The sequence below is a fragment of the Lagopus muta genome, chromosome 7 (assembly GCF_023343835.1).
Source record: "Lagopus muta isolate bLagMut1 chromosome 7, bLagMut1 primary, whole genome shotgun sequence".
Lineage (NCBI taxonomy): Eukaryota > Metazoa > Chordata > Aves > Galliformes > Phasianidae > Lagopus > Lagopus muta.
In genome coordinates this window covers 50,415,236-50,442,989 of record NC_064439.1, presented here as the reverse complement: position 1 = coordinate 50,442,989, position 27,754 = coordinate 50,415,236, and the positions used below count along the sequence as shown (strand labels likewise).

Genomic DNA, 27,754 nt, shown 5'->3' with positions numbered 1-27,754 from the left:
CATCAGTGATGATGTTGCAAGCTGTTGCAATCCCTCTGAATTACGACTTGGAACAGAGTCAAGGTGTTGATTAAGCAAGAACATGCTTTCATTTATTAAAAGCTGGGAGAGCTTTACCTCTCTTTCCACTTTGTATCTGCTGTTTACAAGTTGATCCTTATGACTTTACAAATTCAAAGCTGTTAAACCTTGAAAATGACTGGGATGCCATCAGCCCTATTATTTCTGTGACTTTCTAGCTGCATATATACAATGTCACATAACTGAATATGCAAGAAGTACAAAAGAACAGAATTACAAAGCCAGCTGTAATTTCCCACTTTCTTATTAGGGAAACTAACGGGTACAATTGCAATTTTTAAATAAATCACCCAGAAAAGAGCAGAAGTTCATAGGTACACGTAAAATCTAGTGCATTATTTTTCAGTATAGATCTCAATTAATTCACTCAAATCAATGAATTATAAATGATTAGCCCGTGTCCCGTGAAAACTATCGCATTTTTCTTGGCAAATTTGGTCTATTTGCAAATCAGTTACTCATACAGATGCAAATTTCTTGACTCTGACTTCGCATCGTATCACACCAGCCACTTTTCCACCTACCAGAAAGCTACGCTACTCTGCCACCTAGTGCTTTAAAGTATATGGTGTACCTACTGCCTCTTGCTGCTACAGCATCTTCTACAGAACTTCTGTTAACTTTTATTAAATTTCAGTACTAAATGGGAAATTAAACAGAAACTTGCTTTATCAAGCAGTTCTTCACTGCCACAAATCACTGTTATGCATGTAGATCTTAGTACAATGCTAAACTGTTTAGCAACTTGCACCCTTGTATTTTTTGGCATTACTTGATCTTCCTCCTCCTTTCCAACACTTGCAATAGCATCCTTATCACACACAGTACTTAGAAGACCAAAACCAACACAAACACATAAGTACATATAGCATGTATCACAACATTTAATCGTGACATTTATTTATAATCATGACATTTTCAGACCAAAAAAAAAAAAAAAAACCAAAAAAAAACCCTTTTATCATCTGCTGACAGCTTCACAATGCAGCTGTTGCTCCAAAAGTAATGCCTCCTATTTATTTCCACAGAAACTACAACAGGTACAAAGACACTATTTCATACAGCAAATTATCAGCTACAAAATGTCATTTTTCAACATAGTCCCCACCACCAGTTATGCATTTTCCCCATCAGTGGACAGAAGACTGCATGCCACCCTCATAAAAATCTGCACCAATGGAGACGACCCAGTTTTACAGCTGCTAAGACAGCACTGTTGCTAAAAAAATGTTGACCACGTAATCCGTATTTCACTGTGCTAACATCAACTGTTTGGTCTCCATCTTTAGCAAGCATCAATGAATGTCAGTGGGTGCAACCCTTTCTGCCTGGAGGCATAAAGTTACACCCCTTTGCTTCGTACACACTTGACACCAGACACCATTCTGTCAACATGCCCCTCTGCTGCCACTGACAGCAAAATGGAATGAAATGTTGGTGGGAACATTCACCCTCAACTGCTGTACCACCACCTCTCGTGTCGTGAGCTGATGTAATAAAACAGGAGGCCTTGCTTTTGGGTAGCCCTTATAAGAACATATTCAAAAGACTGTTGAAAATGGCATGAGCTGTACAGATTTCCTACTGATTCCAAATAATTGAACAGAATGATGTCTGATCGCATGGCACCGATACAAATATGAACACCTCCTGAACATATTAACATTGCAAAGGTACAGGTAGAAAAGTGGACTTAGAATGATAGAAACACATAGGTTGGGGAAGTCCTAGATCACCAAGTCCCAACCATCAACCTGATCTGCCAAGTTCTATTACAAACCATGTCTCTTAGTGCCTCATCCACACATCTCTTGAATACCTCCAGCGATGAGGACTCTACCACTGCCCTGAGCAGCTCATCCCAATGCTTGACAACCATACCAATGAAGAAATTCTTCCCAAAGTCCAATTAAACCTCCTCTTGCACAGTCTGAGACTGTAACCTCAGCATCTTATTACTTGTAACCTCAAAAAACAGACCAGCAGTCTCCTTGCTGCAATCTCCTTTCAGCTACATCAAGAGAGTGAGGAGTCTCTGTCATGCTCCTCTTCCCAATTCCATTTCCTACATTTCCTCCTCATAGTTTTTGTTTCCCCGTTCCTTTACCAGCTTCACTGCTCTTTTCTGCACATGCTCAAGCAACTCAAGCAACTCAGGATCCTTCTTACAGCAAGAGGCCCAAAACTGAACATAATGCTTGAGATGTAGCCTCACCAGTACCATGTACAAGGTGACAATCTGGTCGTGCTGACCACATTGTTTCTGATGCAGGCCAGGATGCCCTGCCTGTAGAATATCTTGACTTGAAGGAACCCATAAGGATCACTGAGTCCAACACCTGGCTCCACATAGGACCAATCAAAACTCAAATCACATTCTGGAGACTGTTGTCCAAACACTTGTTGAATTCTGGCAGAAACCTTTTCCTAATATCCAGAGGATCCCTTGGATCCTATGGGGGGGTCATCCTCAGGGGGAAAAGGGGCACAGCCACGTATGTGGTTCTCCCATCACTTTACCCCTACGTACCTCAAGCACCATGAAAATGTTCACTGCCAAAGGAGATGCAGTCATTTAAAACTGTTGAGCTTCACGGCCGTAATTTTTCATCCCTCACTCCTGCCCCTGGAGCATGACAAAGTGTCATCTCTTCTGCCTTGACCCCCAAAGGAGAGGGATGGGGAGGAGAGGGCCCGCTGTCCTCTGGGTGGCTGTACTGGGGCAGCAGGGGGGGATCTGCTGGAGGGCTTGTGTGGTCCTTGGGATCTGGTGGTGGGGTTTTCCACCCTGAGGCTGAGAAGGTCAATTAGGGATTGCTAACCTCAGCCTGTACTCTCCTTGGCTACACAAGTGGTTGAAGGTGGAGCCTTCAGTGCCCTGGCAGTGCACAAAGAGTAGCTGGATATCAGTCTGTTGCCTTTGCTTCGGCAACCTCTGATTAATGTCCCGTCGTGAAGTGCTCAGACAGCCACGGCCAAATCACACGCTTTTATGACACCAATGTGGTGAGCGGCAAAATGGCATTTATTGCAAGCAACACACTCTTCTTTATTGTTGTCCCTTATATCACAGTGCTACCAATCACCCTTGCTACGGTTATCTGTGCCCAATAGACGTGTGGCATGTCTTGTCTTGCCATGTCTCATCATGGTTTCTCATGAGTCAAGGAGCCCCCGCAGAGCCTGATGACTGTTACAGCCCCCCTTTCACGTATTCGCTAACCACGCATTGGCCCACACAGATTACGCCTGGTGACCTTGACAGCCCCCGCTTTATGTATTTCGTTGACTACATCTCTAACTTGTGTATTTTGTTAACTACATCAGTCATGCCTCTAGATAAGAAATTTGGATACATTTGATCTCTGCAATTTCTGGAGTATTGAGAAAAAAGCTTAGGGGCAGGGACACAGGTGTGTCTGTGGCTGTCCCCATCAGTTGGGTACTACGTACCTCAAGCAGTGTGAAAGTGCTCAGATCCTACATCAGGTGAAGAGGAAAGTCAGGTGTTTATTTAACTAAATTAAAAATGATGTGCCAAGAAAATGCACAGACTGTTGTTACACTAAGAACTAAAGCCACTTGTATTCATGTTTCTGGTGAGTTCGCCCTGCCTATGCCAACACAGTATCAAGTGATCCCAATGTGCCCCTTTTTCTTACATGTTTCCAGTGTTTGGCTTTCATGCCTTGTACAGATGCAGGAGGCAGCAGCAAATACTAAGCTGTCCAGCAGACTAAGGGGGACAGATGTTTCCTTGTAGCTAATTCATAGCTTTTCTCCCTTTGACTCATACTTTTTTTGTGAAGGCCCCTGGTGCAGATGGCATGTTTAGAGGATTGATTGCTCTGTGGATTTGATTCAGTCAAGCTCAGTAAAGTCTGGATACCCTGGGGAGGATGGAGTCCTCTAGCCTGAAGGGTGCTAGTTCCATGTCTGAGCACCCTCATGGTGATACTTTTTCCTTTTGCTGACTGGAAGTTGTTCACGTTCCAATATGGGCCTGCTACTTCTTGTTCTCCCATCACTGTGTAAGAAAAGTCGGGTTTCATCTTCCATGCTCCCAGTAGGCAGCTTTAGTCAACACTCAGATACTCCCTGAGCCTTCTCAGTTCCCTCACACTGCCCTAGGATGCCTTGTGCCCTGGGCCCTCCCCAGCCTGAGGCCCCGGGACGGGCCCATAGACTGAAATATCAAACTGTAAAACTGATGAACCCTACTGCTCCCTTCAGCTTTACTGCCCAGGTCAGGAACAAACCTCAGAAATGACCTAAGGCTTTAGGTGTATTTCCACACCTTCATACAAGCTGCTACTCTATATTTGAGCTTGTACTGAGCTACTGGTTATATTCTCTTTTACGAACAGGACATTCCTCAACCCACTTTATGTATTATATACTTCCTTTCAAAAAAGGATGCCATCACAGCAGCTGTGAAACAGTGGGTCTTCTCCACTGGTGTAGACTTTACAAGCATGGCATGCACTCTTCTGTTCATCTCTGGTGAAAGTGCTTTGTAGCTAATAATTTGCTCTATCAACTAGAGTTATTGCAATCTTTATATCTGCTGTAATATCCATGGAATTAAACAGGAGGTATTACTTTGGGGGCAACCTACATAGATTGAACTGTTAACAAGCACTGATATTTTCCTAACAACTCTGAAGTTTAAAAAAAAAAAAAAGACAAAAAAGACTTAGCACTACTCACTTGCTCTATAAAACATATTCCCAAATTGAAATGTTACACAAATCCTTCTGATGCTCTTTACTGCATGCTTTTATTATCATCTAATCATGTGAGACTTCTACTTTCTGGAAAATGAACACCACGCTGACATTCCGGGTTTTAATAATTTTTTCTATAATAATAACTACTCTATTATTCCAAAAGAGAAGTAAGAACATCCCCTATTTTTTTTTCCAGTGGTTCTACTTCTCTAACTTGTTGAATATTTTAAAAAGAACATTTGTAATTTCTTCATTTCTCATCAGTACTGATAGAAAAAAAAAAATCAAAGCTATTTAAATGGGAAGAAATCAAAACTTCTACTTTATTTTCATAGAATCATAGCATAGTTTGGGTTGGAAGGGACCTCAAAGACCAACTACTTCCAAATCCCATGCTCCAGCTAGTGTTGCCAACCATTAAATCAGGCACTAGGTCAACTGCCCAATCTGGGGGAAGCCCCTACAGAGAGGCAGACAATTAAAAACAAAACAAACAAAAAAGTAAAACAGTAGAAAGCCACTGAATAGTTCTTAACTACCACAGCTCTCCAAACCAGGGCAGCATAGGTTCAGGCAGCTAACTGAAGCTAGTTTAAATCTCTAATGCTTGTGGTACCTCTGGGTACTTCAGGTTGGCTAAAACCAACCTGAAAACACAGCTAGCTAGCACCAAAAAGCCACCCTCACTCTGCAGAGGACACAAATCAGGAAGGTATGTTGTTCTTTGCAGATTTCTAAGCACAAACTGACCATCCAGACTACAAAATGGGAATGGCTGCAAATAACGAGCTTTGATACTTACAGAGTTCCAGTCACTGCATCTCAGTTTGTTTCTCCACTGATCACAGCACACTCAGAGGGCATTATTTTCCACACTGACAACTGAAAGAATAACCTTCAGTCTAGTACTGAAAAAGAGCAAACATCACTTGGCAGCCTCTGTTTCACCCGCAAACAGGAATATCACTGAGGAGTTCAAGGATTTCAAACAGCAGTACTGTGGAGATATCCAGGCAGATTCTATTAAGAGCAATGGAAATTATCAGACAATCATATCCTTCCTCAATAATATTATTTGTTTCTAATCAGCAATAATTTTAAACACTTTTTTTCTAAGACCAGCAGCCAAAACTGGAAAGCAGATTTCTTTAGGAATCTTTATTTTATACCTGTGATTGTTTTTCCATTGTTAATAGTAATAAAAAATTATTTACAGCATACAACATTAACATACAAAGTAGACACTGTACTGTATGTAGATGTCCAACAAGACTGATTCCAACTTCTCTTTAATTGCTGACTGCTATGATAGATACATCACCAAGAAGCACTGTCCACTGTATGCTACAGAAGCAATACACGACATGAAATGTGACTTCATCAGGCACCCCAAAGGTTCACACTTATTCAGTATCAGCATTGACTGAACATTCTTAGAAAACATTCTAGGAAAACCTTCCTGAGAAACATGCTCTGTTTCGCTGTTAATTTCGAATAAACCAAGATGGACGCTTCCTGGCTCTCTCAATGATCCGCTTGCCTTCATCTTTTTCAGTGGGCTTTTCTCCGTCATAAAGCACTACAGTCTCTACAGTAGGAGCATTAAACGGCCCTCCTTCCTTTTTACCTATTTCCTTCCGTATCTGCTGAGTCTCTGCTTTAACTTTTGCATAACAATAACCACAGAGAACATGCTTCAGCTTCAAGTTTCCACACTCTGGGCAAACATCGATGTTCCTCTGAAAAAGAAAGGCAGTCAAAAATAGAAATTCAGTAATTTGAGCTAAAGCAAAAACAAACAAAAAACTAGGAGCAATGACGAAGCAGTAGGAAGCAATTAATGAAATAGCGGGGAAATTCATCTGCCTTTCAGAACAAGGCGGCTCTGACCACCGTCACAGTTCCCTATGGTGAGCCGCGCATCGCCATCACCTTGACCGCTATGAGCTTGCTGGGGTCCCTCCTCCTGCAGCGGTTCACCTCGATGCTGCGCCTCTTCTTCGGCGCCGCCATCCACAGGACGCCGCCGAGGAAGCCCTGCCCCTCGCCGCCCGCTGCGGGCTCCGGCAGACAAGCGGGGCTCTGGACGGCCGGCGACAGTCCTGAAGGAAAACGGAACTCGTTACCGCCAACCTCCATCGACCGCCCGAGGGCAAACGCGGCCCCAGCGCCGCCCCGCCTGCCTCGGCCTACCCCACAGCGGGCTCTGCGCCCCGCACGCCGCCGGCCAGCGGCCGAGCTCCAGCCGCTGCCAGCAGCGCTGGAGGAGAACGCGGATCGGCGGCACCGAGTGCAACACCACGACCGCCATGCCGGCAGGAACGGCAGGAGGAGAGCGGGCGCCCGCGGGTGCCCTCGGCATTCTGGGAAAGCGAGTGCCTCGAACGCGTCACAGCGTAATGACGACGGAGACCTGGACTACGACTCCCAGCATCCCTTGCGGCTACCGGCGTGCCAGAGGGGCGGGGCGGTCGAAGACTCTGAGTCCCGGCATGCTTCGCGGCGGGCCTCCCGGCCAATCGCGCCCCTCGCGTGCGCGGCGCACGGCGGCGCTCCCGGGCGCGCTTCCCTCGTCGCCAATCAGCGCTCGCCGTGCCCCCGCGCCGGAGGTGGGCGGGGGGATCGGGCGGACCGCGCCTGCGCAGAGAGAGCTGGCGAGAATAGCCGGGGGCTGGCGCTAAAATGGCGGAGCGGGGGTACAGCTTCTCCCTCACCACCTTCAGGTGCCGAGCGGGGGGCGGGGGGTCGCGGGTCCGCCTGGTTTACGGCGGACGGGCTCGGGGGGGAAGGGTGGGACGGCGCACGGTGTGCGTGAGGCGTCGGGGGGGGGGGCACGATGAGTGTGCAGAGTCATTGCGGTACTGAGCTGCGAGCGAGCGCAGCTGGGCCTGGGCAGAAGGGATGGGTTGTATTATATTGCATTGTTTTGCGTTATATTACGTTATTAAGGTGCAAAAAGAGAAACTGAAAGCAAGAGTCTGCTGGTTTTGGTGAAGTGTCTCCCTGATGTCAGAGCAGTGCTCTGTAATTGTGTCACTGCAAGGCAGGTCACTGAAGTGATGCTGCAGTTAGCGAGTGAGGCAATGGGAGAGGAATCTTAGTGTGTGAGTTCAGCTGAAGGTGCCCGCGTTGCTAAAAGGAGTGCATTGTTCGTTAGCTCTTTCCTGGGGGAGTTAACAAGCTTTTTGTACCTTGCAAAGCACTGATACTTGTGAAACTGTTTGGGTTTGTGTTCACAAGAAAGAAATAACAATTACTAGTGCTTTTCCATATTCACTTGTCCCACGCACTGAGAATCATTGATTTGAGCGAGTGTTAGCTTTTAATTTATTTTGCTGATGTTCTGATGTTTTGATTCTTGTACAGGAAATTATTTATTTGCTTGTATTTGTTAATGGTCGTTGAAGCCAGATGGGGGAATACTTGAGGGTGAAATGAGAGATTTACATCTTGTGTCATTTGGCCTATCAGTGAAAAAGAATAGCAATGTTTTGCTTGTCTTTCGACAGCGAGCCTCACTGTTTCAAAATCTGTTGCAAAACATGTATAAATGCAATTTTAGTAGAAATTCATGATGTTCTGTGAAGATTCCCTCACTGATGGGGAAACTTGGTTTAAATGATACAGATCTGGAGCACTGCACTGCAATCAGATCGAGTCCTGTCCAAGAAGCATTAGTTTTCATTGATGTTACAGGCAGGTATAGCAGTTCTAGGCTATATCAGCCCAGTTCTTTGAAAGTCTTCAGATTCTTCTTCTTTTTTTTTTTTTTTCCTAAATTATGGTTAGGGTATGCAGATAGTAGCTGTAAAGAGATTAAAAAGGAAGTTAACATCAGATTGATGCATATTTGAGCATAACAAAATTACGTCAGGCTTACTTCTGCCTTTTCGTTTTCAGTCCTTCTGGGAAACTTGTTCAGATTGAGTATGCTTTGGCTGCAGTGGCTGCAGGAGCTCCATCGGTCGGGATTAAAGGTTCGTTCAGATCATAACTCCACCAGTGAAAGGCTGAGTGTCTTAAAGAAGAAGGGGAACATGGAGCTCCATTTGAGAAGAGAGTTGCTAGTGTAATTTTGGGAACACAACCAGTAGAAACAAACACCTCTCATTTGAAGCAATATTGTTACTTAAGAAAATAAGTCCAGATATGTTTCCATGTATAGAAATAGTTATTTCGACTATTATTAATATATACTTCATATTCAGAATGTGATTATGGGAGCTGCGTGATTATTTTTAAAATACTGGGGAAATGCTGGGTGAATTCATCAAAGTGCCTCTTTAATGTGATTGTGAACTTGAAGAGATTTTTAAGAATGGAGGAGCAAATTTCTTTATTCCTACAAATCTGCATTTCAACTGCTTTCTATAAGTGTAATTTAATACAGCATTTTTTCTTTTTCTAGCTGCAAATGGAGTGGTGCTGGCAACGGAAAAGAAGCAGAAATCCATTCTTTATGATGAAAGGAGTGTCCATAAAGTAGAGCCAATTACCAAGCATATAGGTTTAGTGTATAGTGGTATGGGTCCAGATTACAGGTACTGAAAAAAAAAATTCTGCTTGGTTATCATTTAGATACACTTTTCTATATGTATAGTGTAATACTATGTTGGGTTACACTGAATATGAGATCTTCTTTCTCTATAAGGTTTTTTATAATGTATTAATTACCTTGGTAAATAATATTGCATCTCAAAAATGAGTGTGAGATGAAGAGCAATGAATTCAATCTTAGTGTCTGTTTTTTGAAGTACTTCAGGGTGTGCCGAGTTGGTAACTCAATATAATATATATATAACTCAGTGTAATCTTTTCTAACTATTAACTATTGTAATTCCTTCCAATAGTAATTTTTAAGAATTTTCAGCTGAAATTGTAACAAAGAGTTGGATTTCTAATAGGATAATTTTGTTTCTGTTTTTAGAGTACTTGTACACAGAGCACGAAAGCTGGCCCAGCAATATTTCTTGGTTTACCATGAGCCCATTCCAACAGCTCAACTAGTACAAAGAATTGCTTCTGTGATGCAGGAATATACGCAGTCTGGGTATGTGGTTTTCTGAAGTTTGGAGGCAGTTAGAGTGGTAAAGTATGACAGCTACCAGGTGATTCATTTTTAATGTCAAAAACACAGAGATTTTTTTACTGGAAAACGCTCACAGGAGGTGGGTGAGTGGGAGGACAGCTACCTGGCGTGGGTGAGATAGTCATTGTATCCTGAATGGGTTGACTGACTAGTCAACATTCATGATAACAGCTCTGTGCTGGTAGGAGGCCTTTAGGGAAATTCAGTGCATCCAAAGTAGTGCAGCTTTGGTGTTCATCAAATAAATTTATGAATTTTGCGTGCCAGCTCTGAGTTGTTTGTTTGTTTTGTGTGGTTTTGTTGTTTTTGTGTACAGAGGTGTTCGTCCCTTTGGTGTATCACTGCTCATATGTGGCTGGAATGAGGGGCGGCCCTATTTATTTCAGTCAGATCCATCAGTAAGTATCTTATATTTGTAAATTCTTCTGTTTCTGTAAAATATCTAAAATTTCATATATGCTCGTGAAATACTGGCTTGAAGGATCTGGAGCTAGAAGAAAAGATTCCTTAACCAGAATTCACAAGTCAGAATGATCCATGCTGGGAGCCTGCCTGGAGTGCTGTGCCAAAGGAAATGTGGGAAGTGGGTGGCACCTGCTTGCTTATTCTGTGCCTCCATATTTATGGATGCACAAGGAATGGCAGCAGTTCTTGAAGGACATCACCACCCTTTTTCATCTCTTCCCACCTGCTTGGTAGTAACAGGAGTCATTGTGGTGTGCTGCAGCAGGTTCCAGGAAAAAATATTTGACCGCTTGCACAGCTCAAATAGTTATTCCCTAAGCTGTAGCAAAACTAGGCCAGAGTCTGTTCCATTGTGAAATGCAGTGCAAATGCTCTCATATTTAATGGCAGTGGTTAATTTGCAGGAGTTTATTTGCTGTGTTAGAAAAGGTTTTTACTAAAATTTACCTGTTGATGCCTGTGTGGGTTATAAGACTTTTCACCAAATTAAAAGATCTGTTACTCTCATGATATTCGATAAGCTTCAGAAATATGAGTCACTACCCAGTGGTCAAATGAAACTGCAGAACACAGTTGCCTCGTGTGAGGCATCTTGATTGAGGTACAGATTGGGTGTGACTGTCTTTATCCTGTGAGAAAGAACAGGCCCAAAAGCCAAGTACCTTGGCAGTAGCTAAGATAAATCAGGTTGGCTGTTTTGTAGCAAGTCTTTGAAAATGTATGGGTACACTTGTATTTATTTGTGCATATGCATAAACACACACAAACATACCTATAAGTATACATGGTATTTATATGTCAGATGAGCCTCGTGGAAGAACTGAGTGCTCATTCTCAAGGGCAAACATAGAATTTCTGCTCAAGGAATCCCAAACCAGAACTATGCTAACAACTCACTAAATCCATTTTTCAAAGTAGTGGGAGGCCCAATTTATCAGCAAGGCCCAATAAAAAGGTGTTGTACATTTCCATAGCAAATGTTTTCACATCCAGTTAGTCAGAATGTAGCCCAAAATAATCTCACATATTGTCATAACATTCAGAATTTTTATAATGGCTTCTGTACCTGTTACCAAATAATTGAATGTGTAATGTTTGACTGAATTAGGAAAAACAATAGATTGTTGTTTTTACAGGGAGCTTATTTTGCTTGGAAAGCAACAGCCATGGGAAAAAACTATGTCAATGGGAAAACATTCCTTGAGAAAAGGTAAATGTATTTTAATGATGTCTAAAAGAATACTGTCTCTTTTTCCAGGTTTCAGGCAAAAGAGTCAAGAAAAAAAAAGTATACTCTTGAATGATTGGTACAAAGATTTAAAATACTGATGATGTTTCCAATTGCTTTGTTTAACATGTATGTGATACCGGCTTTACTCAGCGCTGACTTTTGTGTGTGTGGTTAATTAATCCAGTGCAATAAGCAGTGTGTTTAATATATTTGCAAAAAGGTTGTTCTCCACAGTATCAGCAGCAGTAGGGATTTTTTTTAATAACTTCTGAATATTAATATAGCAGTTCTTAAAAATAGTTGGAGGTTTTAATAGTGTTTGGGTTTTTAGAGGTTCTTGACTTAGTAGGATTCAGAAAGATTGTACTGTGACTGTACTGATTGTACTGAGATGTGATTTTATTTTTTTTTTATAGATACAATGAAGATTTGGAGCTTGAAGATGCCATTCATACAGCTATCTTAACATTAAAGGTTAGGAAAACGTTTAAAGAATACATATCTTACTGTTGCAACATCATTGAAGTGATTCACTGAAGTATATTTTCTTTAATAGGAGAGCTTTGAAGGGCAAATGACAGAAGACAACATTGAAGTTGGCATATGTAATGAAGCTGGTTTTAGGAGGCTAACTCCGACTGAGGTTAAGGACTACTTGGCTGCAATAGCCTAGTAGAAACCAAGTAAGACTGTGTGACTTCACACTAAGGTCTTTTTAATTTTGGCTCCTTAAATGTTTTTCTTTGCAGTTTTTGCATACTTATTTCTACATGGTTTGTCTGACAGATTTTTTAAATACCATGGGTGCAAACGCAGCAGTCCTAATATTGTAATAAATTGAATCTTAATACAGATAATTCTTTCCCTTGATACGTGGAAAGTTTGTACACAAAACACTGTTAGAAAATGTAAAGTTACAATGAACACAGACAAAGGCAAAACAATAAAGTTGGAAGGCCTCTGTTTTGCGGGAAAGCGTGTGTGTCTTTTTATTCATAGCTTGTCTGTACAAAGCTGAGGTTTGGGTATCTTCATTGCTGAGGAAGAGTTTTTCCACGTTAGCCATCGTGAACTGATTGTTAGGCCTTCTTTAAAGAACTTCTAAACTATGCTTACAAGAGAATTTTTTCACTTTGGAACTCTGTGTAATTATTAAGTAACTTCCAAAAACGGGTTGCTCTGGTACAAAACACACTTCCATACAGATGTAGAACAGTCTTCCATCTGGGGGGTGAACTGTGATTTACTTGAACAGCTCTGCTTCTGAGTGTCTGGAATTGTCTTAGTCTTTGTGTCTTAAGAGTTTGTTTTCTGTTAGTCAGTTGACCTTTGTGATTCTAGAAATTGACATTCCTCAATCCTGAAATGCTATTAGGTGTAACGGAAATAATTGCTATAGACCAAAACCTAAACCCATTTACCAGTACTTTTAAAAATCAATAGGATGTAGAAAGCAAAATGAGAACATGTAATGTAATCACTTTATTCACTGTGCTGAAGTATTTTTCAACTTGCAAGATAACTGTAACAGAAGAACACTTGATTTATGCATTGCTACTTTTGAACGTGCAGAACTAGATACTTGAACATACTGCGTGTGGGTGTTTGTACTGTTAGTTTGTTGTGGTTCTTTTTTACGTGTGTAGTGCCTGTAAAGTTATGTAGAAACAAGCTGCACAAAAGAAAGATGCTAAATAGACTTTTTTTTTTTTTTTTTTAAAGCATTTTTAAAGCAAAAATCTGGTCTGGAGCCATTGAAAAGTTACTGATAATGAAATGGAAACTGGGTAGTTGGATCAGACTGCTTGTACATTAATACAGCTGTATGGGAGCAGCCAGACAGGTTAAAAGTTACCTAGCCATAACCAATGAAGAAAATAAGAAGTCCAGAAAAAGAGGCATATAAACTAACTGATCTGCTCTGTGTCTGTCATCTAATGTTTTGTGTTATCACTAGGCAAATGAGAATTTCTTAAGCATGCCATAAATGAAGTTTTATTTCATAATGTCACAAATAAAAATTATGTTCAGATGGTTCTTAAAGACTTCTCCAGATTACTTTTTGAGTATTTTTTACTCTGAAAACCAATTTGTATTCTGATTCTTCTTAGAAACAACTAAGCAACTAGGATGAGAAACCATAGGCTGTATATTACCTGATTTTAATTTGCACTTCCAGAATCATCATTCCAAAAAGTGGGATTCTACTTTAATATCTGCATGCATCCAGTCTACTTTTAATGTTATATAAATACTTAAAGGAGTTTTGTATGCAAAGGAAAAAAAAAAGCAGGTAGGTACTTCAGAAATGATTAGCATGAACAACAGTAGGTTAGTTGCATCCTCTACTAAAAGTTGATTAGTGAAGAGCAGCCTATTAAATGTAATTGAAACCAAAGCACTTCACTCTCAAGATGGTAATAGTGGGGCAAATGTAAAATGTGTTAATATTTTTTGGGTGGGTGGGGATTTGTGTGTGTGTGTGTGTGTGTGTGTGTGGCTTTAAGTGAACTGCTTTCCTCTGTGTAGAAAATAGCTCATTTTATAGGTGATGAAGAAACATGAAAGCTCATGATTTCTGTTTTTCTTGTGGCTTAATGATGTAGTAACTTCTGTGTCAGAGAACATGGGGACTTCGAATAAAGCAAGTACAGTTTAAGGCAGGTCAGACAAAGGCTTTGTTCAAGTGATTACAAAGACAGGTCCTATATACTGTTTCAGGAAAGGGGAAAAAAAAGTCATTCTGGTGTTAGCAAGGCCAGCTGTCCAGCCTTGAGCAGGATGGACTGCAAACAATCATTTATAATAGTACCTATTTTAATATGACCAAGTGCCTAACAGAGAGAGGGATGGAGCCAAGTAGCTTCTTAACTCAGAGTTCTGAGAAAGAATCATTGAACGTGTGCCAGTACGGAGAGGTGGCTTTTGTGGAGCCTGGAGGAGCAGTGTATCCCATGTAACCCTTGCTCAGAGGTGGGGAGTCAGGACAGTCACAAGCTGCTAATTTTTAGCTGAATGTTTTAGTCAGGATAAACTTCATAACCAGCTCTTCCAAATATTAGTAACTTTAACACCAAATGTGCATTGTTATGGAAAGTATTGCATGCTGAGTAAGGAAAATACTTTCTGGTAATTGGTATGGATGTTATGTATATCTCTTGCCCACTTCCCCCTGTTCCATTAGGAGGACAATATATGCTTTGATTACTATCTATGGCACTATTTTCTCTTGAGAACAAATAGAAGTACTCGCAGAAAAAGAGGAGAGCATTATCACTAGGCTGCCATACCCCACGTGTTATTACATAGCCTCTTTTTATGGCAAACAACTTCAAAATGGAGTTTTCTGTGAGAGTGTTTTCCTTCTTTCATTCTGAGGCATGATCCTGGGGCCTGAGTCACTTCTGTGGCAATCATTTCTCCTTGCTTCATGTGAAATGGGCAGTGTGGGTTTAACAGTTTACTAGTGGTCATTCTGATAAGCCACTGTTTGTAGTGGAGAACGATGGCTCAAACTGAACTCTTGAAGTTCTTTAACAGCCATATTCCCATCAGGGAATCAGAATTCATTGGATTTGGGATAAGTTGAAAGAACAGGCATAATATTTTGAATTCAGGTTTTATTTATGCTATTTGTTTGTTTGTTTTAGTGGTAGGTGTATAGATGTCAGTATTACACTGTTCTAATGAGGAAGATGGTGTGACTTGGAGCGTGGGGTTTTTCTGCTGTTTTAATTGCTTAATCCTTGACACTGAGTAAGATCATTGTCATACTCAGATTACTGCTGTTTTAGAATAGTACACTGAATTTTATCTGGTCTTTGAAGAGGCCCTTTAAAATGCAGGAAATTAATTTACATCTTTTTCCATTTTAAATTCCTGGAATTTAAGAAATAGTAATTTTAATTTGGATATGTATTGCTCAGGAAATAACATCAACTGATGTTATCAGTGAGTGCAACAGAGCAACAAATTATATAGCAGTTGTATTTATTTTTGTAAATTGCATTATATTAGCGTGGTTTATATTCTGTAAAACCTAATTTAATGCATAAAGAGATGTCAAAGGGTACAGAGTGGACAAAATTCATTCATAAGAAATGGCAAAATACAAGCTCAAGATTTAAAATGACTGTGATGTATGACAGATTCATTATCTTGTTTCTGATCAGTCATCTGAAGAAGAGACACTGATCACTTAATGCAGACAACATGCTTTGATTTAGATTTGTCTTGGAAGATGGTCAGCTCTGAGGAAATCAGACAGCACAACACTGTTGTGAACACAGAATTCTTCGGCTTTACTTCACTGGTGGGATCAAGAGCTAAGAGCAGCACGGTACCACTGTATGCCATCAACAGTTTAGTGAGGCTGTTAGATGAAGCAGAAGTGGTGGAAGTTACAGGTGTGGTAAGCCCTTACAGCATGCTTTCAGCTTACTATTGCTTGCTATGTGAACCTGTGTTCTTTACAGACAGTGGTGAGGTGGTGGAGCAGCTGCCCAGTGAGGCTGTGGATGCCCCAGCCATCCCTGGAGGTGTTCAAGGCCAGGTTGGATGGGGCCCTGGGGAGCCTGGGCTGGTATTAAATGGGGAGGTTGGAGGCCCTGCTTGTGGCAAGGGGTTGCAGATTTGTGATCCTTAAGGTCCCTTCCACCCCTGTCCATTCTGTGAACCCACAATGAATTTCAGCAGCAGCAGCTGGGGAGAAGGCGAGTATCTTTCATGCTGATCATGCTGCAGCACAGAAAGAGGCCGGAGGCCACTGCAAGATTTACTGAGTAGTTGGGCTGCTGCTGAGGCAGGCAGCATCTTGGCACAAATAAAGGCACCAAGTGCTTGAGCACAGAGGGCTATTGCTCCTATTGGACACCAAATGCTAGTGATGCTGTAGCTTCACTACTACATACGTGATTGCTTATTGGATTGTTGATTAGAGCTCAGAGCTGACTATGCTCTGGCCTTCCATAAGGAGAGCAGAAGGCTGATGGCAAGCACAAAGCTGCGCTGCAGAGGCTGAGATCTTCGTGTGCTATAACGTAGTACGCCTGGATCTTAAAAAGAAAAAAAAAGCCTTTTTTAAAAGATAAAATACATGCTTTTGCAGGACCCCCCTCTCTGCCTCCTAGAGCACAGCAGCAGGCCGTCGCACGGCAGGCGGGCGCCGCTGATGTCCCCGCCCGGCGGCCCGGGGGAGGCGCGTTGGGTCGAGTCGGCCGCGGCACCGCCCGGGGGAAACCGCTGCCGGCGGGGCGAGAGCCCGGGGCGGTGAGTGGGGATGGGGTTGGGAGTGTCTTCACGTCGGCCGTGGGCGCGGGGGAGCAAGGGCGGCGTCCCGAGGGCATCCGGGCCGTGATCGCTGAGGGCGAGGCGGGGGCACGGCCGGGGCTGCCCGGCGTCCGGGTAAACATGGAGGGGCCGGGAGCGGGCGCTGAGCGCGCCTTGCCCGCGCTCAAAATGGCGCCGCGCTCACGTGATGGCGGCGGAGGGGAGAGGAGCTGGGCTCGGGGCTGCGTGCGAGTGGCCTGGAGGGGCGTGCGGGGCGGGGCGGCCTGGGGGATGCGGGAGCGGCTGGGCTGAGGGGGGATTTGTCCTCGTTTACGGAAGGGCTGCTTCTGCGGGCGTTTTGTGGTTAGCGCTGGGGTCCCCCAGTTGTGTCCCTGAAAAGCTGGGCTGGGTTGGTGGGCTTATTTTCCTGTATGAGCTTGAACTGGGCTGCATCCTGAAGTCTTACTGCTCTTGTAAAAGTTGGAGCTGCTGTGGGGAGCGGTCCCGAGGTAGTAACTGCAAGGTTTTACGTGTGAGAATAATCCTTGGCTTCCTGTGGAAGTATATAACGAAGTGCCGAACGTCCGCCGCGGTGGGACGTGATGTGGCACCGCCTGACCAGCGCCCCGCGGCCTCGTGGGTGGTTCATGGAAGCTGAGCTCGGAGAAGGCTCTGCACGTGGGGCAGACCTCCACTCAGCGTCGTGGCTGTCTGAAGGTCTTAAAAGTTTTCCTCCTCCTTAGTAATTGGGTGAGCAGCAGCTTGCAAACACCCTGCAGAACCACGCGTGGCTATGAAAGGGCAAGGGGGGGCTGGAGGTGGTGGGAGGTGGATGTACCTTCACAGAGGCACTGAAGCATTGCTGCGGAAGTGTGAGTTTCTTGTTCTGACTAAGGATCCTGGAAGGTGCAATTTTGGAATGCTAGGGGGTGAAATACTCTGTAGTGATACCCGAGCGCTACCTCAGGAAGGTGCCAGAGGAAAAGAAGTGCCTTGTGGCCCCCGCAAGCTCTGGCTGCACGGAATGGCTGTGGAGGGCAAGCGATGGTCAAGGCAAAAAATTGCAGAAGGCAGGAGCTATATTTGTGTGGCACAGAGCCAAAAGTGAATCAGAGTTCTGCTGTCCTGGCACTGACAGGAGGAGGATTCACTTTGGGCAGTGGAGGGATTAGTGCTTGAACCTGCCTGGTGGGGATTTTGAGAGGAAGGATAAAGTTTGTTGGCGTCTTTTCACCCTGAAGTGAGTGAATAAGGTGTGGTGGAAGATTTTAGACAACGGTTGACAAGAAAGGAAAGGTTTTGGTAATGTTAATTTACTGAGCAAGTAGGATTCAAACTGTGTTTGAATTGTGCATAATGAAGTCAGGCTCCAGAGTAGTAATGACAGTCTTTTGTAGCTCTGAGGCTGTATCGCTTTTCACGTTTTTGATTTTTTGACTGAAACTATATTTGTGTTGCCTTTTGATCCTAGTTTTCTTCCAAATGCAGTTCAGATAAAAATCACAGGAACATCTGTTCATACTCGTAGTTGGGAGTGAAAATGGATAAATTTCACTCTCCATAGTGGCAGTTTACTGAGTGTCTTTAAAAATTCTGTTTTTGATGTGATACTTAATTGTACATTTTTCAGATCATTCAGTTAAGCAGTTCCTATTGTTATGTTCAGGGAGACATACTATGTAGTGTAGATGCAGAGGAATGTGTTTGATGCTGCACCATAAATCTGGTGAACCTGCTTTAACAGCGGGATTGGATTTGATGATCCCAGAGGTCCCTTCCAACCCCTATGATTCTGTGATTTTTGTGGTGAAGCTAGAGAACATAGAGATTTCCAGATCTTCCTGGTCCTGGAATTATAAATTATATTTGTCACAGTGCTGTGTAATGTTGAAATTTACCCACAGAGGTATTAGTAGCTTATTTGGGGGATTATATAGTGTAATTTGGAGAGGACAGAGGTATGCTATTCGGAATTGTAAGATATAATGGGCGTTTTCTACACTGTATTAAATAACTGCTGGGAAGCAGGCAGTCATTTATGTATATCTGTAAGCGTGGTAGATGACTAATATTATAACGATAGTGTGGTCTGAGGGAGGGGAAACATTTGCATATGGAGTTAAGGGGATTTCTAATTTTGCTCTGAATGGCAACATCTGGAAATGAACTTTGGGAGCTGAGATCTCTTTAAATGACTGGCTCTGCAAGGGACTCGGATGTGAGTGAAAAGATGCACAACCTTGCAAGGTGTCTGTGGAGACCTGTGGAGGGCTGCTGTTCTTCCTTGCTGAGAACTGAAATCTTAGGCTTTAGGCTGTCATCAAAGGTGAAGGCTTTGGTGGGGCTCGTGTGGAGGTTTCTTATGCTTGTGCTTTACTGTACAGGTAGCTGTTCCACCAAATCTAATACAGAGTTCCAGTGTGTACTGTTGCAGTGACCTTTTGACTGTCCTTATTCTTAGCTGTGTCCTAACAGTCTTCTCCTTTTCTTTCATCTAATAGGAATAATGTTTCCAACATGTCTGCGCAGTCACTGCTTTGTGAAAGAATTGCTGTTGCGGAAGAACTGATCAAGAGAGCAGAAGCCCTTTCCAAGTTCCAGAAAAGGAGAATAGAAGGTGGGGCAAAACTATGTGGCAAACTGAAGGCTGAGTTAAACTTCCTACACAAAGTGGAGTCAGGGAAGGTGGTCATTAAGGAATCCCATCTGCAGAGTACAAACCTCACCCACCTCCAAGCCATTATCCAGTCAGCAGAGAACCTGGAGGATGTTGTCAGTGTCCTCCAAGTCTTTTCTTATGAGGACAGGTTTGGAAACAGACAGACACTGGTGGTAGATGTTGTAGCAAATGGAGGTCACACGTGGGTGAAGGCCATTGGTCGGAAGGCTGAAGCCCTGCATAATATCTGGCTGGGAAGGGGCCAGTATGGTGACAAAAGTATCATTGAGCAGGCTGAAGACTTCCTGCAGGCAAGCTGTCAACAGCCAGTGGAGTACAGCAATCCCCACATAATATTTGCCTTCTACAACAGCGTGTCCAGTCCTATGGCAGAGAGACTTAAGGAGATGGGGATATCTGTGCGAGGAGATGTCGTTGCAGTGAACTCTCTAGTAGAACCATCTGTGGAAAACCAGCACCTAAGTGCCAGTGAATCAGATGAAGAAGACCTTGAACTGCAGGTCACCAGGGTAGATCGGGAGAATTTAGTGACCAGCATTGCTTTTCCTACACAGATCAAAGTAAATGTGTGCAATAGAGTGAACTTAGACATCACTACATTAATAACCTACGTCTCTGCTCTGAGTTACGGTGGCTGCTACTTCATCTTCAGAGAAAAAGTGCTAACAGAGCAAGCGGCTCAAGAAAGGAGGGACAGAGTCCTGCCTCAGCTGGAGGAGTTCATGGAGGGGAAGGAGCTCTTTGCATGTGAATCTGCTGTCAGAGATTTTCAGTCAATCTTGGAAACGCTGGGAGGGCCTGGGGAGAAAGAGAGAGCTGCATTGCTTGTTAAAAGAATTAATGTGGTCGCAGATCAGCCATCTGATCGTGCCTTACGACTAGTGGCGAGTTCAAAAATCAACAGCCGTTCTCTAACAATTTTTGGGACAGGAGACACTTTAAAAGCCATCACCATGACTGCAAATAGTGGTTTTGTGAGGGCAGCTGCTAACCAAGGCGTCAAGTTCAGTGTTTTTGTTCATCAGCCAAGAGCACTGACAGAAAGCAAAGAATCTGTTGCCACACCTTTACCAAAGAGCTGCCTGCGTGATAATGGATTGTAATTTGTTAAAGGAGTTAATCTCTGAATATTGCTGATCTTTCAGTGGAAACATCTGGAGAAAAAAGAGAGTCATAGCAATACTATAATATATAATAAATTTTCTGATTGTTTAACAGTGAGAATGCTAACTGGAGCAATGGAAGGGTTCCCCAGGAGACTTACACTGTCTTTATTCGGTTTTTGGTTTTTGTTCAGCTGCTAATTTATTCACTAAAGTAATAAGATTTCCTTGAAAATCATTAACTGTTACAGTATATTAACTGTATGCATCCCTATTAAAACATTCAGTTACAGCACACAGATCCCTGTCTTTTTTTGTACCGGGGAGTCCAGATCTGGATGCAGTACTCCAGGTGAGGCCTGACCAGGGCAGAGTAGATGGGGGAGGATCACCTCCCTTGACCTGGTGGCCACAGTCCTTTTAATGCACCCCAGGATCCTGTTGGTCTTCAGGCCAACGGAGCCCACTACCCTGTGAATAAAGGTGGGAGAGGCCATCTGGAGCATACGGAAGAACCGTGTCTCTTAAGCGCTATATTTGGTAAGAGAAGTCCTGAAAGAAGGTACAAGAAAATAAACAATAAATTGGTTTTTGCTTGCAGCTCAGAGCTTTTACAGCTAAAGTCCAAATGACAGTTTGCTGTTCATCATGGATTGATCTGTTTTACGGTCTTGAAGAAATGCCTTAAGCTAAGTACATGAAATCAGTATTCTCTTGGGCACCCCATAAAGAGGTTTCTCCAAACAACAGATTTATGTGCCGATGAAGAGGGAGGGCGGTGACTTGTGTTATTGCCAGGTAGGCAACCCAAATGCGGGGAAAAGAAGTAACCTTTATATAGTCTGGATTAGAAGCAGTGGCACTGTCTGCAGTAGTTCATAGCCATCTCCACTGCTGTCACAGCCCCTTGGCCGGTGACCTCACAGCGCAGGGCCGCGTGCATTCGGGCGCCGGGCTGGGCCTGCATCATTGTCACCCCTCATCGTTCACTGACTGCCCGTTGCGCTGGTGATAGGTCAGGCTGCCCAGGGCCCCATCCAGCTTGGCCTTGGACACCTCCAAGGACGGGGCATCCACAGCCTCTCTGGGCAGCTGTTCCAGCATCTCACCTCTCTCTCTGTAAAGATCTTACCCCTGACATCCAACCTCAATTGTCCCTCCCTCAACTTAAAACCATTTCCCCTTGTCCTGCTGTTATCTACCCTTTCCAAGAGTTGACTGCCCTCCTGTTTGTTGGCTCCCTTTAGGTACTGCAGGCTGCAATGAGGTCACCCCGCAGCCTTCTCTTCTCCAGGCTGAACAAGCCCAGCTTCCTCAGCCTGTCCTTGCAGGGGAGGTGCTCCAGAACCCTCTTCATCTTTGTGGCTCTCCTCTGGACCCTCTCTAGCAGCTCCCTGTCTTTCTTGTACTGGACGCAGTACTCCAGCTAGGGCCTCACAAGGCACAGTAGAGAGGGACGATCACCTCCCTGTCCCTGCTGCCACCCTTCTTCTCATGGAGCCCAGGATACCATTGGCTATCCTGGCTGCAAGAGCACACCCTCTTTTGTTCACATGGGCCCACCTTTGAAGTTTGTGAAGGTCCCTCTGGATGTCTTCACTTTCTTTTAATGTGTCCGCTGCACCACTCATTTTTATGTCTTCCTTCCTACTGTTGCAGAGCTAGCTGGCTTGTTTTGTACCAGTGCTGTGTGGCTGCTTAAAAGCCCCTGTACATGAAACCACCATGTGGTGATTTCCTTTGCTGCCGTTGATTTTTCCACACTTACTCAATATGGCATATTTTACTGAATCAATTTTCTTACTAATTTCTGCTTATCACTTGAGAAATATTTTAAGAATCTAGAAATTATCTGTGTACCACTAAATGTCTTGAGGTATTTTGCTTTATTGCTGTTTTGTGCCTCCATGCTGTATGCTGTCATGAAGAACTCACCACGAGCCTTGTATTTTTTAAGCCATTTCTGCCTTCAGAGGTGTTTATTGTCTGAATAGAACTTTGACGTGCTATGCTGGCAGACAGTAAGAATTGTTTTGCAGGGTGTATCCTGAGACTGAATGCTGGCTTGAGAATAAAACATGTTTTGATTTAATGTTTAGTGTGTTGGGTTTTTTGTTGTTGTGTTTTTTGGTTTGTTCCCCCCCCCCGCCCCCCCAATTGCTTTCTTGTTTGGTGCATCTGAAGAGCTCCTATTTAATTTTACAAACAGAGCGTTAAGGCTTGGACTCTCTGTTTATAACTTTACATATGAATAATTAGAAGACTCAAATTATGCTTGAAATTTGGTTGAAAAAGTGGAAAATCTAGGACCGCTTATCTTTTCTTCCAATATCCATTATCTTATCTTCCAGTATCAGGATATCACTTGCTAGAATGCTTTTGATTCTTAATTTGGTTTGCCGTGAAAACTTCTGGTGAACCTCGTCCTGATATTTTTTCCCCTCCTCTTCAATTTACATTATTTGTATGTGGCTCCAAAGTCTCCAAGGAGAGTCTCTGTTTTCTTCAGCACCTCGTCTGCTCTGTTGGCTAGAACAGTGACAATACCAAGCAAGGAAGGTTGCCCTTGATGCCAGCCAGTAAGAAGTGTGTGGGTATTATATGAGGAATAAACAGGAAAGGGACTATATGTGTATGAGTAATGAGTAGGTAATACGTTCCTGTTTTAATGAGTGTTGTCACTTGCAGTTTAATCAGAAGCAAACTTATTCTCTGGCACATCTATGTGCATTCAAAATTTACAGATCAGTGACTTGCTAGTGGCATTGCTTGCAACCATGAAATCCCTCAGATAAGTTTTGCATGTTGCAGACACCACTGTGTCCTAATATTTTACACCCTTGTGTTTTCTATATTATAAGATAGGATAATGGGCTGAAGCATGTCCTGTTTTTGGACTGAGGGAGACAGATGATGTCTTCAGCTAACTGCTTTAAGTCTGCTGAAGCCTCATGGAGCTGGTCTGAAAAAACTTTCACATTCCTTTTCCTAATTAGGCATGTTCACAACAGTAATATAGCAAGAAAGAGCAAGGATTAGTCTTCTGAAATGAGTTAGGAGACCTAGGAAACAGTGCCCTATAACTTTTTTTGTTAGTATTTTCATTCTTAAGTGGATCTAGGAAAGGATTTCCAGTAATGACGAGGCATATATTTGCACTGACATTCTTTATTTCACATTATTATGCAAGCAAAGGAGCACAGGTTACCTGTGATCTAGTTTAACTGTTTAAGGAAGCAATAATCAGCATTTCTAGGGTATTTTCCTACAAGTTGTAGTTTCACAGTGAGCTGCAGTGAATTCTGCCCTTCCATCCAGCTTGTTGCAGGCACTGTTTGTATGCTCTGATACCATCTGATAGTGCTGATGTCAGCTATGCTGCTAAGAGCAGCCGTTGCTTTTCCATCAGGATGTAAGGCTGCTGTTTATTCTAGAGTAAAAAAAAAAGACAGTGAGTGGCAGAACAGCTCAGAACTGTGACTGTGGGGCTTTGCAAATTGTTTGTTATGAACGCCATGGGAATTAAGATTGTTTCTACGCCAACTACTGCATTTAATGAAGAACAAACCAAAGCTTTCTCAGGAATTCATTGTTGAGAAGGCCCTTCTGTCCATTTAAAAGGTGCTCGCTTTCAGTGCTTTACATGCTCAATTTTGTTCTTTTTTAACAAATAAAAAACCATAACGGGAGTGAAGCTCTCTTCCTTTATTCATTCATGAAGCTGACTGCATGATAAAGCAGCTCACTGTGGTAATGAGAAAGCATGGAGATGCAGGGCACAGCAGTTTACAGTGCAGATACAGAAATGCAGGGCCTAAAGGAGTCAGTAATGTTTGGTAGTACTATCAAGCAAGAGTGTGTGACAGTAATTTCTGGCTGAGGTTCCTTCCTTTCATTTAGTGAAGAGTTTAAGGTCTCAGCAGTGCACTGCACTTAATGGTGGTGAGGGTGACGGTTTACAGGAATTGTCAACCCTAGTGGAAAATTAGGAAATAGTACCCTAGTGCTTGTTTATGATGTTTGTGGTAGTAGAACTGGCTAACATCAGGGGTTTCTCCACTTTCTAAAACCACACTGGATGTGATTTTCGTAACTTCCACATTTTCTTAACACAGGTACTGTCCAAAACGCTGCTGAGGTAAGTGGAAGAAACAAAGCAGAAGCATTTCAAAGGGAATGCTTTCAAGAGAAAATATGTTCTAAAGATAGAATCTCTTGGGTTGGAAGATCAACTAGCAAGATCAACAAGTTCCAACCCCCAGCCATGGGCAAGGCTGCCACCCACTAGATCAGTTTGCTCAGAGCCCCATCCAACCTGGCCTTGAACACCTGCGGGGATGGGGCATCTGCAGCATCTCAGGGCAGCCTGTGCCACTACCTCACCACCCGTTTGAGTGAAAAATTTCACCTGACATCTAATCTAAATCTCCCCTCCTTTAGCTTAAAACCATTCCCCCTTTTCCTATCACTATCAGACCACGAAAAAAGATTATTTCCCTTCTGATTATAAGCTCCTTTTAAGTACTGGAAGTCTTTCCACAGCCTTCTCTTCTCCAGTCTGAACAAGATGGGGCCGCTGATGAGAACAAGAGTAAAGGAATTAGGAAAACTAAGTCAGTGTCAGATCATCTTTGTAGCCAAGCTAAAAGCATAGCAGAAATTAGGAAGAGTAGCTCTTTGGAATGCCCCCTTCCATATTCTGTGCTGTGAGCTTTGGAGAAGCTGCCAGTATCTCTCATGGACAAAGGCTCTCAAGGGTAGAGCCTCTGTCTTACAGTGCTCTTTGGCTGGTGTACTTGGCACCTTGTGAGTGAGAGTTCTCTATGGATTGATATGACAGAACTTATGCTTGTTAGCTGTTCTGCAGTTTTTTCTTCTGTAGGGGATAGTTTGGCTCATCTTTTCAGAGCTAAGGTTGAGATCTCACTCAGGCAAACCACAGGTCTTTTAATGATAAACCCCCAACATATTCCCATGTTAAAATGCATGTTATAAGCAAGTAGGATGTAATCCACAGGAGTAATCTCTTTCATGGAGAGGGGAGGTGAGACCTTTTGCTTTACATACAGCTGTAAAATACACTCATGCACTGTGAAAGCAGTTGCCTTTGGAATTCTATCTTTCCTCTTCCATTACTAGCAATTTATTAATGGTTTGCAATAAAAAGAGCAGAAGCTGCTAGATCACTGGCATGCCAGAGACCCTGCCAGAAGCAGACTCCAAGGCAAGTAGACTACACTGTTGTTTTATGTTTGTTTGTTTGTGCTCTTTTCTGTTAGTGCAGAAAAGATAAAAGCACTGGAGTAACAAAAATGAGTGAGCTAACAATAACATGAGGACAAAGACAAAATAGGTCTTACCAGATAGTTCAGTGGTTGGCTTCTGAGTTGGTTCTTTGTTCGACTCCACACTTGAGTTAGGGGTGGATTCAGCACTTGGCTCTCCACTTATCTCCCAAGTGGCCTGTTCCACTTCCTGTACTCCAGTGTTCCCAGATTGCTCCACGCCTTCCTCTTTGTATGGGTCTCTGCTGTATTCCACAGGGAACTCGCTGCTTGATTGCATGTTGAGATCATGGCTTTGCTCCACGCTCGTTTCCTCAAGCACAGGGGTAACAGGTGTGCCTGCAAATAAAAGGAGTTTACATGGATGAGGAAAGTTATGGGAAAACCCCAGGTACTTCTAGAGTTGTCTAAACATGTGGATAATTGCTTTTATGGATCAGAGATCCTGAGCAGGAATTGGAGAAGGGAGATAAATCTGGGAATAAATCCACTCCAGAATGTGAATCTCAATTCAAATTTATGAAGGTTGTTTTGCCAGTGTTTGACTCACCTTGTGCCTTTAGCAGGTTGACCAGAATCAGAGCCAGCACTGCTGAATAGATCGCCATCTTCTTCAGCGTTATTACCTAAATGTCACACTAAGCACAGGTGTTTGGAGCAAAAGATGGAGTATGTCACCAAGAGAAAGCCCTGGCTATTTAAAGGCGAGCCTTTATGACCGTGCGCTTTGGTATCTCCTTGAAAATACCAGGTTGGAAAACAAAAGTCCAAATTACATTCCTGAAATGAGTTTAGTGCTTGTCAGGAACTGTTATCGGTCAATCCCTGGCCCTTGCTACAGGAAAAGATAACCTTTTCCGTAAGCAGTTTAGGATGCTATGGGCTGAGAGGTGGGGCGGCAGTAGCCAGGGCCCCAGGTGGCTGCGGCACTGATAAAGTGTCACTGCGTGCTTCTGGCAGGGCTGGTTTCTCAAGGCAATTCATCCTGGTGGCTTAGAACGAAGACCTCCAAAAATCCTTTGATTGTGATGCTTAAGAAATCAAATGCACCTCACGCTATCAGGTAAAAGGTGGAGGGTGACTAAAAAATGTGCAGCCGGCTTCTGTGTGTAAGGAAAGAGTGGTGCTAAAGAGCAGTGAAGTTTTGGAAAAGGCTGGGTGAGCATCTCATTGGAACACCTTCTTCTTTCATTGTGCGTTTCTGCTTTGCGTTTCCAGCCTGTGGTGTCTCAGGGGCTAACTCAGTCCCAAAGTAATGCATTCTGAATGTTTGGGCTGTAGGAGACCAATCCCCAGGGAGAAGCCAGCTTCTTTGCGTGGTTTGCTCCAATTTTACAGAAAGGCCATTTCTGATACAGAAAAAAAAATGCTGTTTGTGTGTACGCAGATCCCCATGACTTTCCTTATCTCTCCTCACCACTACCTGGTTGTGGTAAGACACTCAGCAACTGTGGCAGGTGTAGCAAGGTGTTTCAGCAATGCTCAGGCAGCAGCAGCCTCAGGCCTGTGTGGTCAGTTTTCTTGTGATACTAATCTGCAACTGTGGGCCCGGTTCTCCATTTTACATTCATAAGAATGAGTGGTATAATTGCTGTAACTAGCAATTCTGCAGTAATTAGCAGAAGTAGGTTCACGTCAAATGACTGTAAAGGAATTCAGAATCTGGCTCTTCGAGATTTTTTTTTTCTACTTCCATAATTTCACTTGTTTAATATTGCATCAACTTAGTTTTTCAGCACTGTGTTTCTTTCAAGTTGCTTCCACCTCTGGGGTTTGCCTCAGGCATTCTTCTTCTAATCAAGCTTCTAATGGTGCAACAGAA

At 43.2% G+C, this 27,754-nt stretch overlaps 3 protein-coding genes across 6 annotated transcripts; 2 read left to right on the top strand and 1 right to left on the bottom strand.

Annotated features, from left to right (window-relative positions):
- Positions 1-5,943: 5,943 nt before the first annotated feature.
- On the bottom strand, positions 5,944-7,185 carry MRPL32 (mitochondrial ribosomal protein L32). Its single transcript, XM_048952262.1, has 3 exons — positions 7,005-7,185; positions 6,744-6,913; positions 5,944-6,550 (listed from the first exon to the last, which is right to left on the bottom strand). The coding sequence occupies exons 1-3, from the start codon at positions 7,171-7,173 to the stop codon at positions 6,296-6,298; spliced, it is 594 nt and encodes a 197-aa protein (XP_048808219.1). The 5' UTR covers positions 7,174-7,185; the 3' UTR covers positions 5,944-6,295.
- A 222-nt stretch (positions 7,186-7,407) lies between these two features.
- On the top strand, positions 7,408-12,555 carry PSMA2 (proteasome 20S subunit alpha 2). Its single transcript, XM_048952261.1, has 8 exons — positions 7,408-7,534; positions 8,712-8,788; positions 9,220-9,352; positions 9,739-9,861; positions 10,217-10,298; positions 11,502-11,575; positions 12,013-12,070; positions 12,153-12,555. Exons 1-8 carry the CDS (start codon positions 7,494-7,496, stop codon positions 12,267-12,269), a joined length of 705 nt encoding a protein of 234 aa, XP_048808218.1. The 5' UTR covers positions 7,408-7,493; the 3' UTR covers positions 12,270-12,555.
- Positions 12,556-16,742: 4,187 nt separating this feature from the next.
- C7H7orf25 (chromosome 7 C7orf25 homolog) lies at positions 16,743-20,950 on the top strand. Of its 4 annotated transcripts, none has more exons than XM_048952256.1 (2): positions 16,743-16,864; positions 19,366-20,950. In XM_048952256.1, the coding sequence occupies exons 1-2, from the start codon at positions 16,767-16,769 to the stop codon at positions 20,645-20,647; spliced, it is 1,380 nt and encodes a 459-aa protein (XP_048808213.1). In that variant the 5' UTR covers positions 16,743-16,766; the 3' UTR covers positions 20,648-20,950. The 4 variants fall into 4 exon arrangements, with proteins under 4 accessions (XP_048808213.1, XP_048808215.1, XP_048808216.1 ...); XM_048952258.1 differs by lacking the exon at positions 16,743-16,864 and adding an exon at positions 16,886-16,999; XM_048952259.1 differs by lacking the exon at positions 16,743-16,864 and adding an exon at positions 17,182-17,581.
- The last annotated feature ends 6,804 nt before the right edge of the window (positions 20,951-27,754 follow it).

Excerpts from the sequence above, each read along its gene's own strand:
- MRPL32 (XM_048952262.1), bottom strand. The coding sequence starts at position 7,173 with ATGCCGAGGGCACCCGCGGGCGCCCGCTCTCCTCCTGCCGTTCCTGCC. Across the intron at positions 6,914-7,004 it reads GGCGCAGAGCCCGCTGTGGG|GACTGTCGCCGGCCGTCCAG; the intron begins GTAGGCCGAGGC and ends GTTTTCCTTCAG. Across the intron at positions 6,551-6,743 it reads GCAAGCTCATAGCGGTCAAG|AGGAACATCGATGTTTGCCC; the intron begins GTGATGGCGATG and ends TTTCTTTTTCAG.
- PSMA2 (XM_048952261.1), top strand. The coding sequence starts at position 7,494 with ATGGCGGAGCGGGGGTACAGCTTCTCCCTCACCACCTTCAG. Across the intron at positions 9,353-9,738 it reads GGTATGGGTCCAGATTACAG|AGTACTTGTACACAGAGCAC; the intron begins GTACTGAAAAAA and ends TTCTGTTTTTAG. Across the intron at positions 9,862-10,216 it reads CAGGAATATACGCAGTCTGG|AGGTGTTCGTCCCTTTGGTG; the intron begins GTATGTGGTTTT and ends TTTTGTGTACAG.
- C7H7orf25 (XM_048952256.1), top strand. The coding sequence starts at position 16,767 with ATGTCCCCGCCCGGCGGCCCGGGGGAGGCGCGTTGGGTCGAGTCGGCC. Across the intron at positions 16,865-19,365 it reads CGGGGCGAGAGCCCGGGGCG|GAATAATGTTTCCAACATGT; the intron begins GTGAGTGGGGAT and ends TTCATCTAATAG.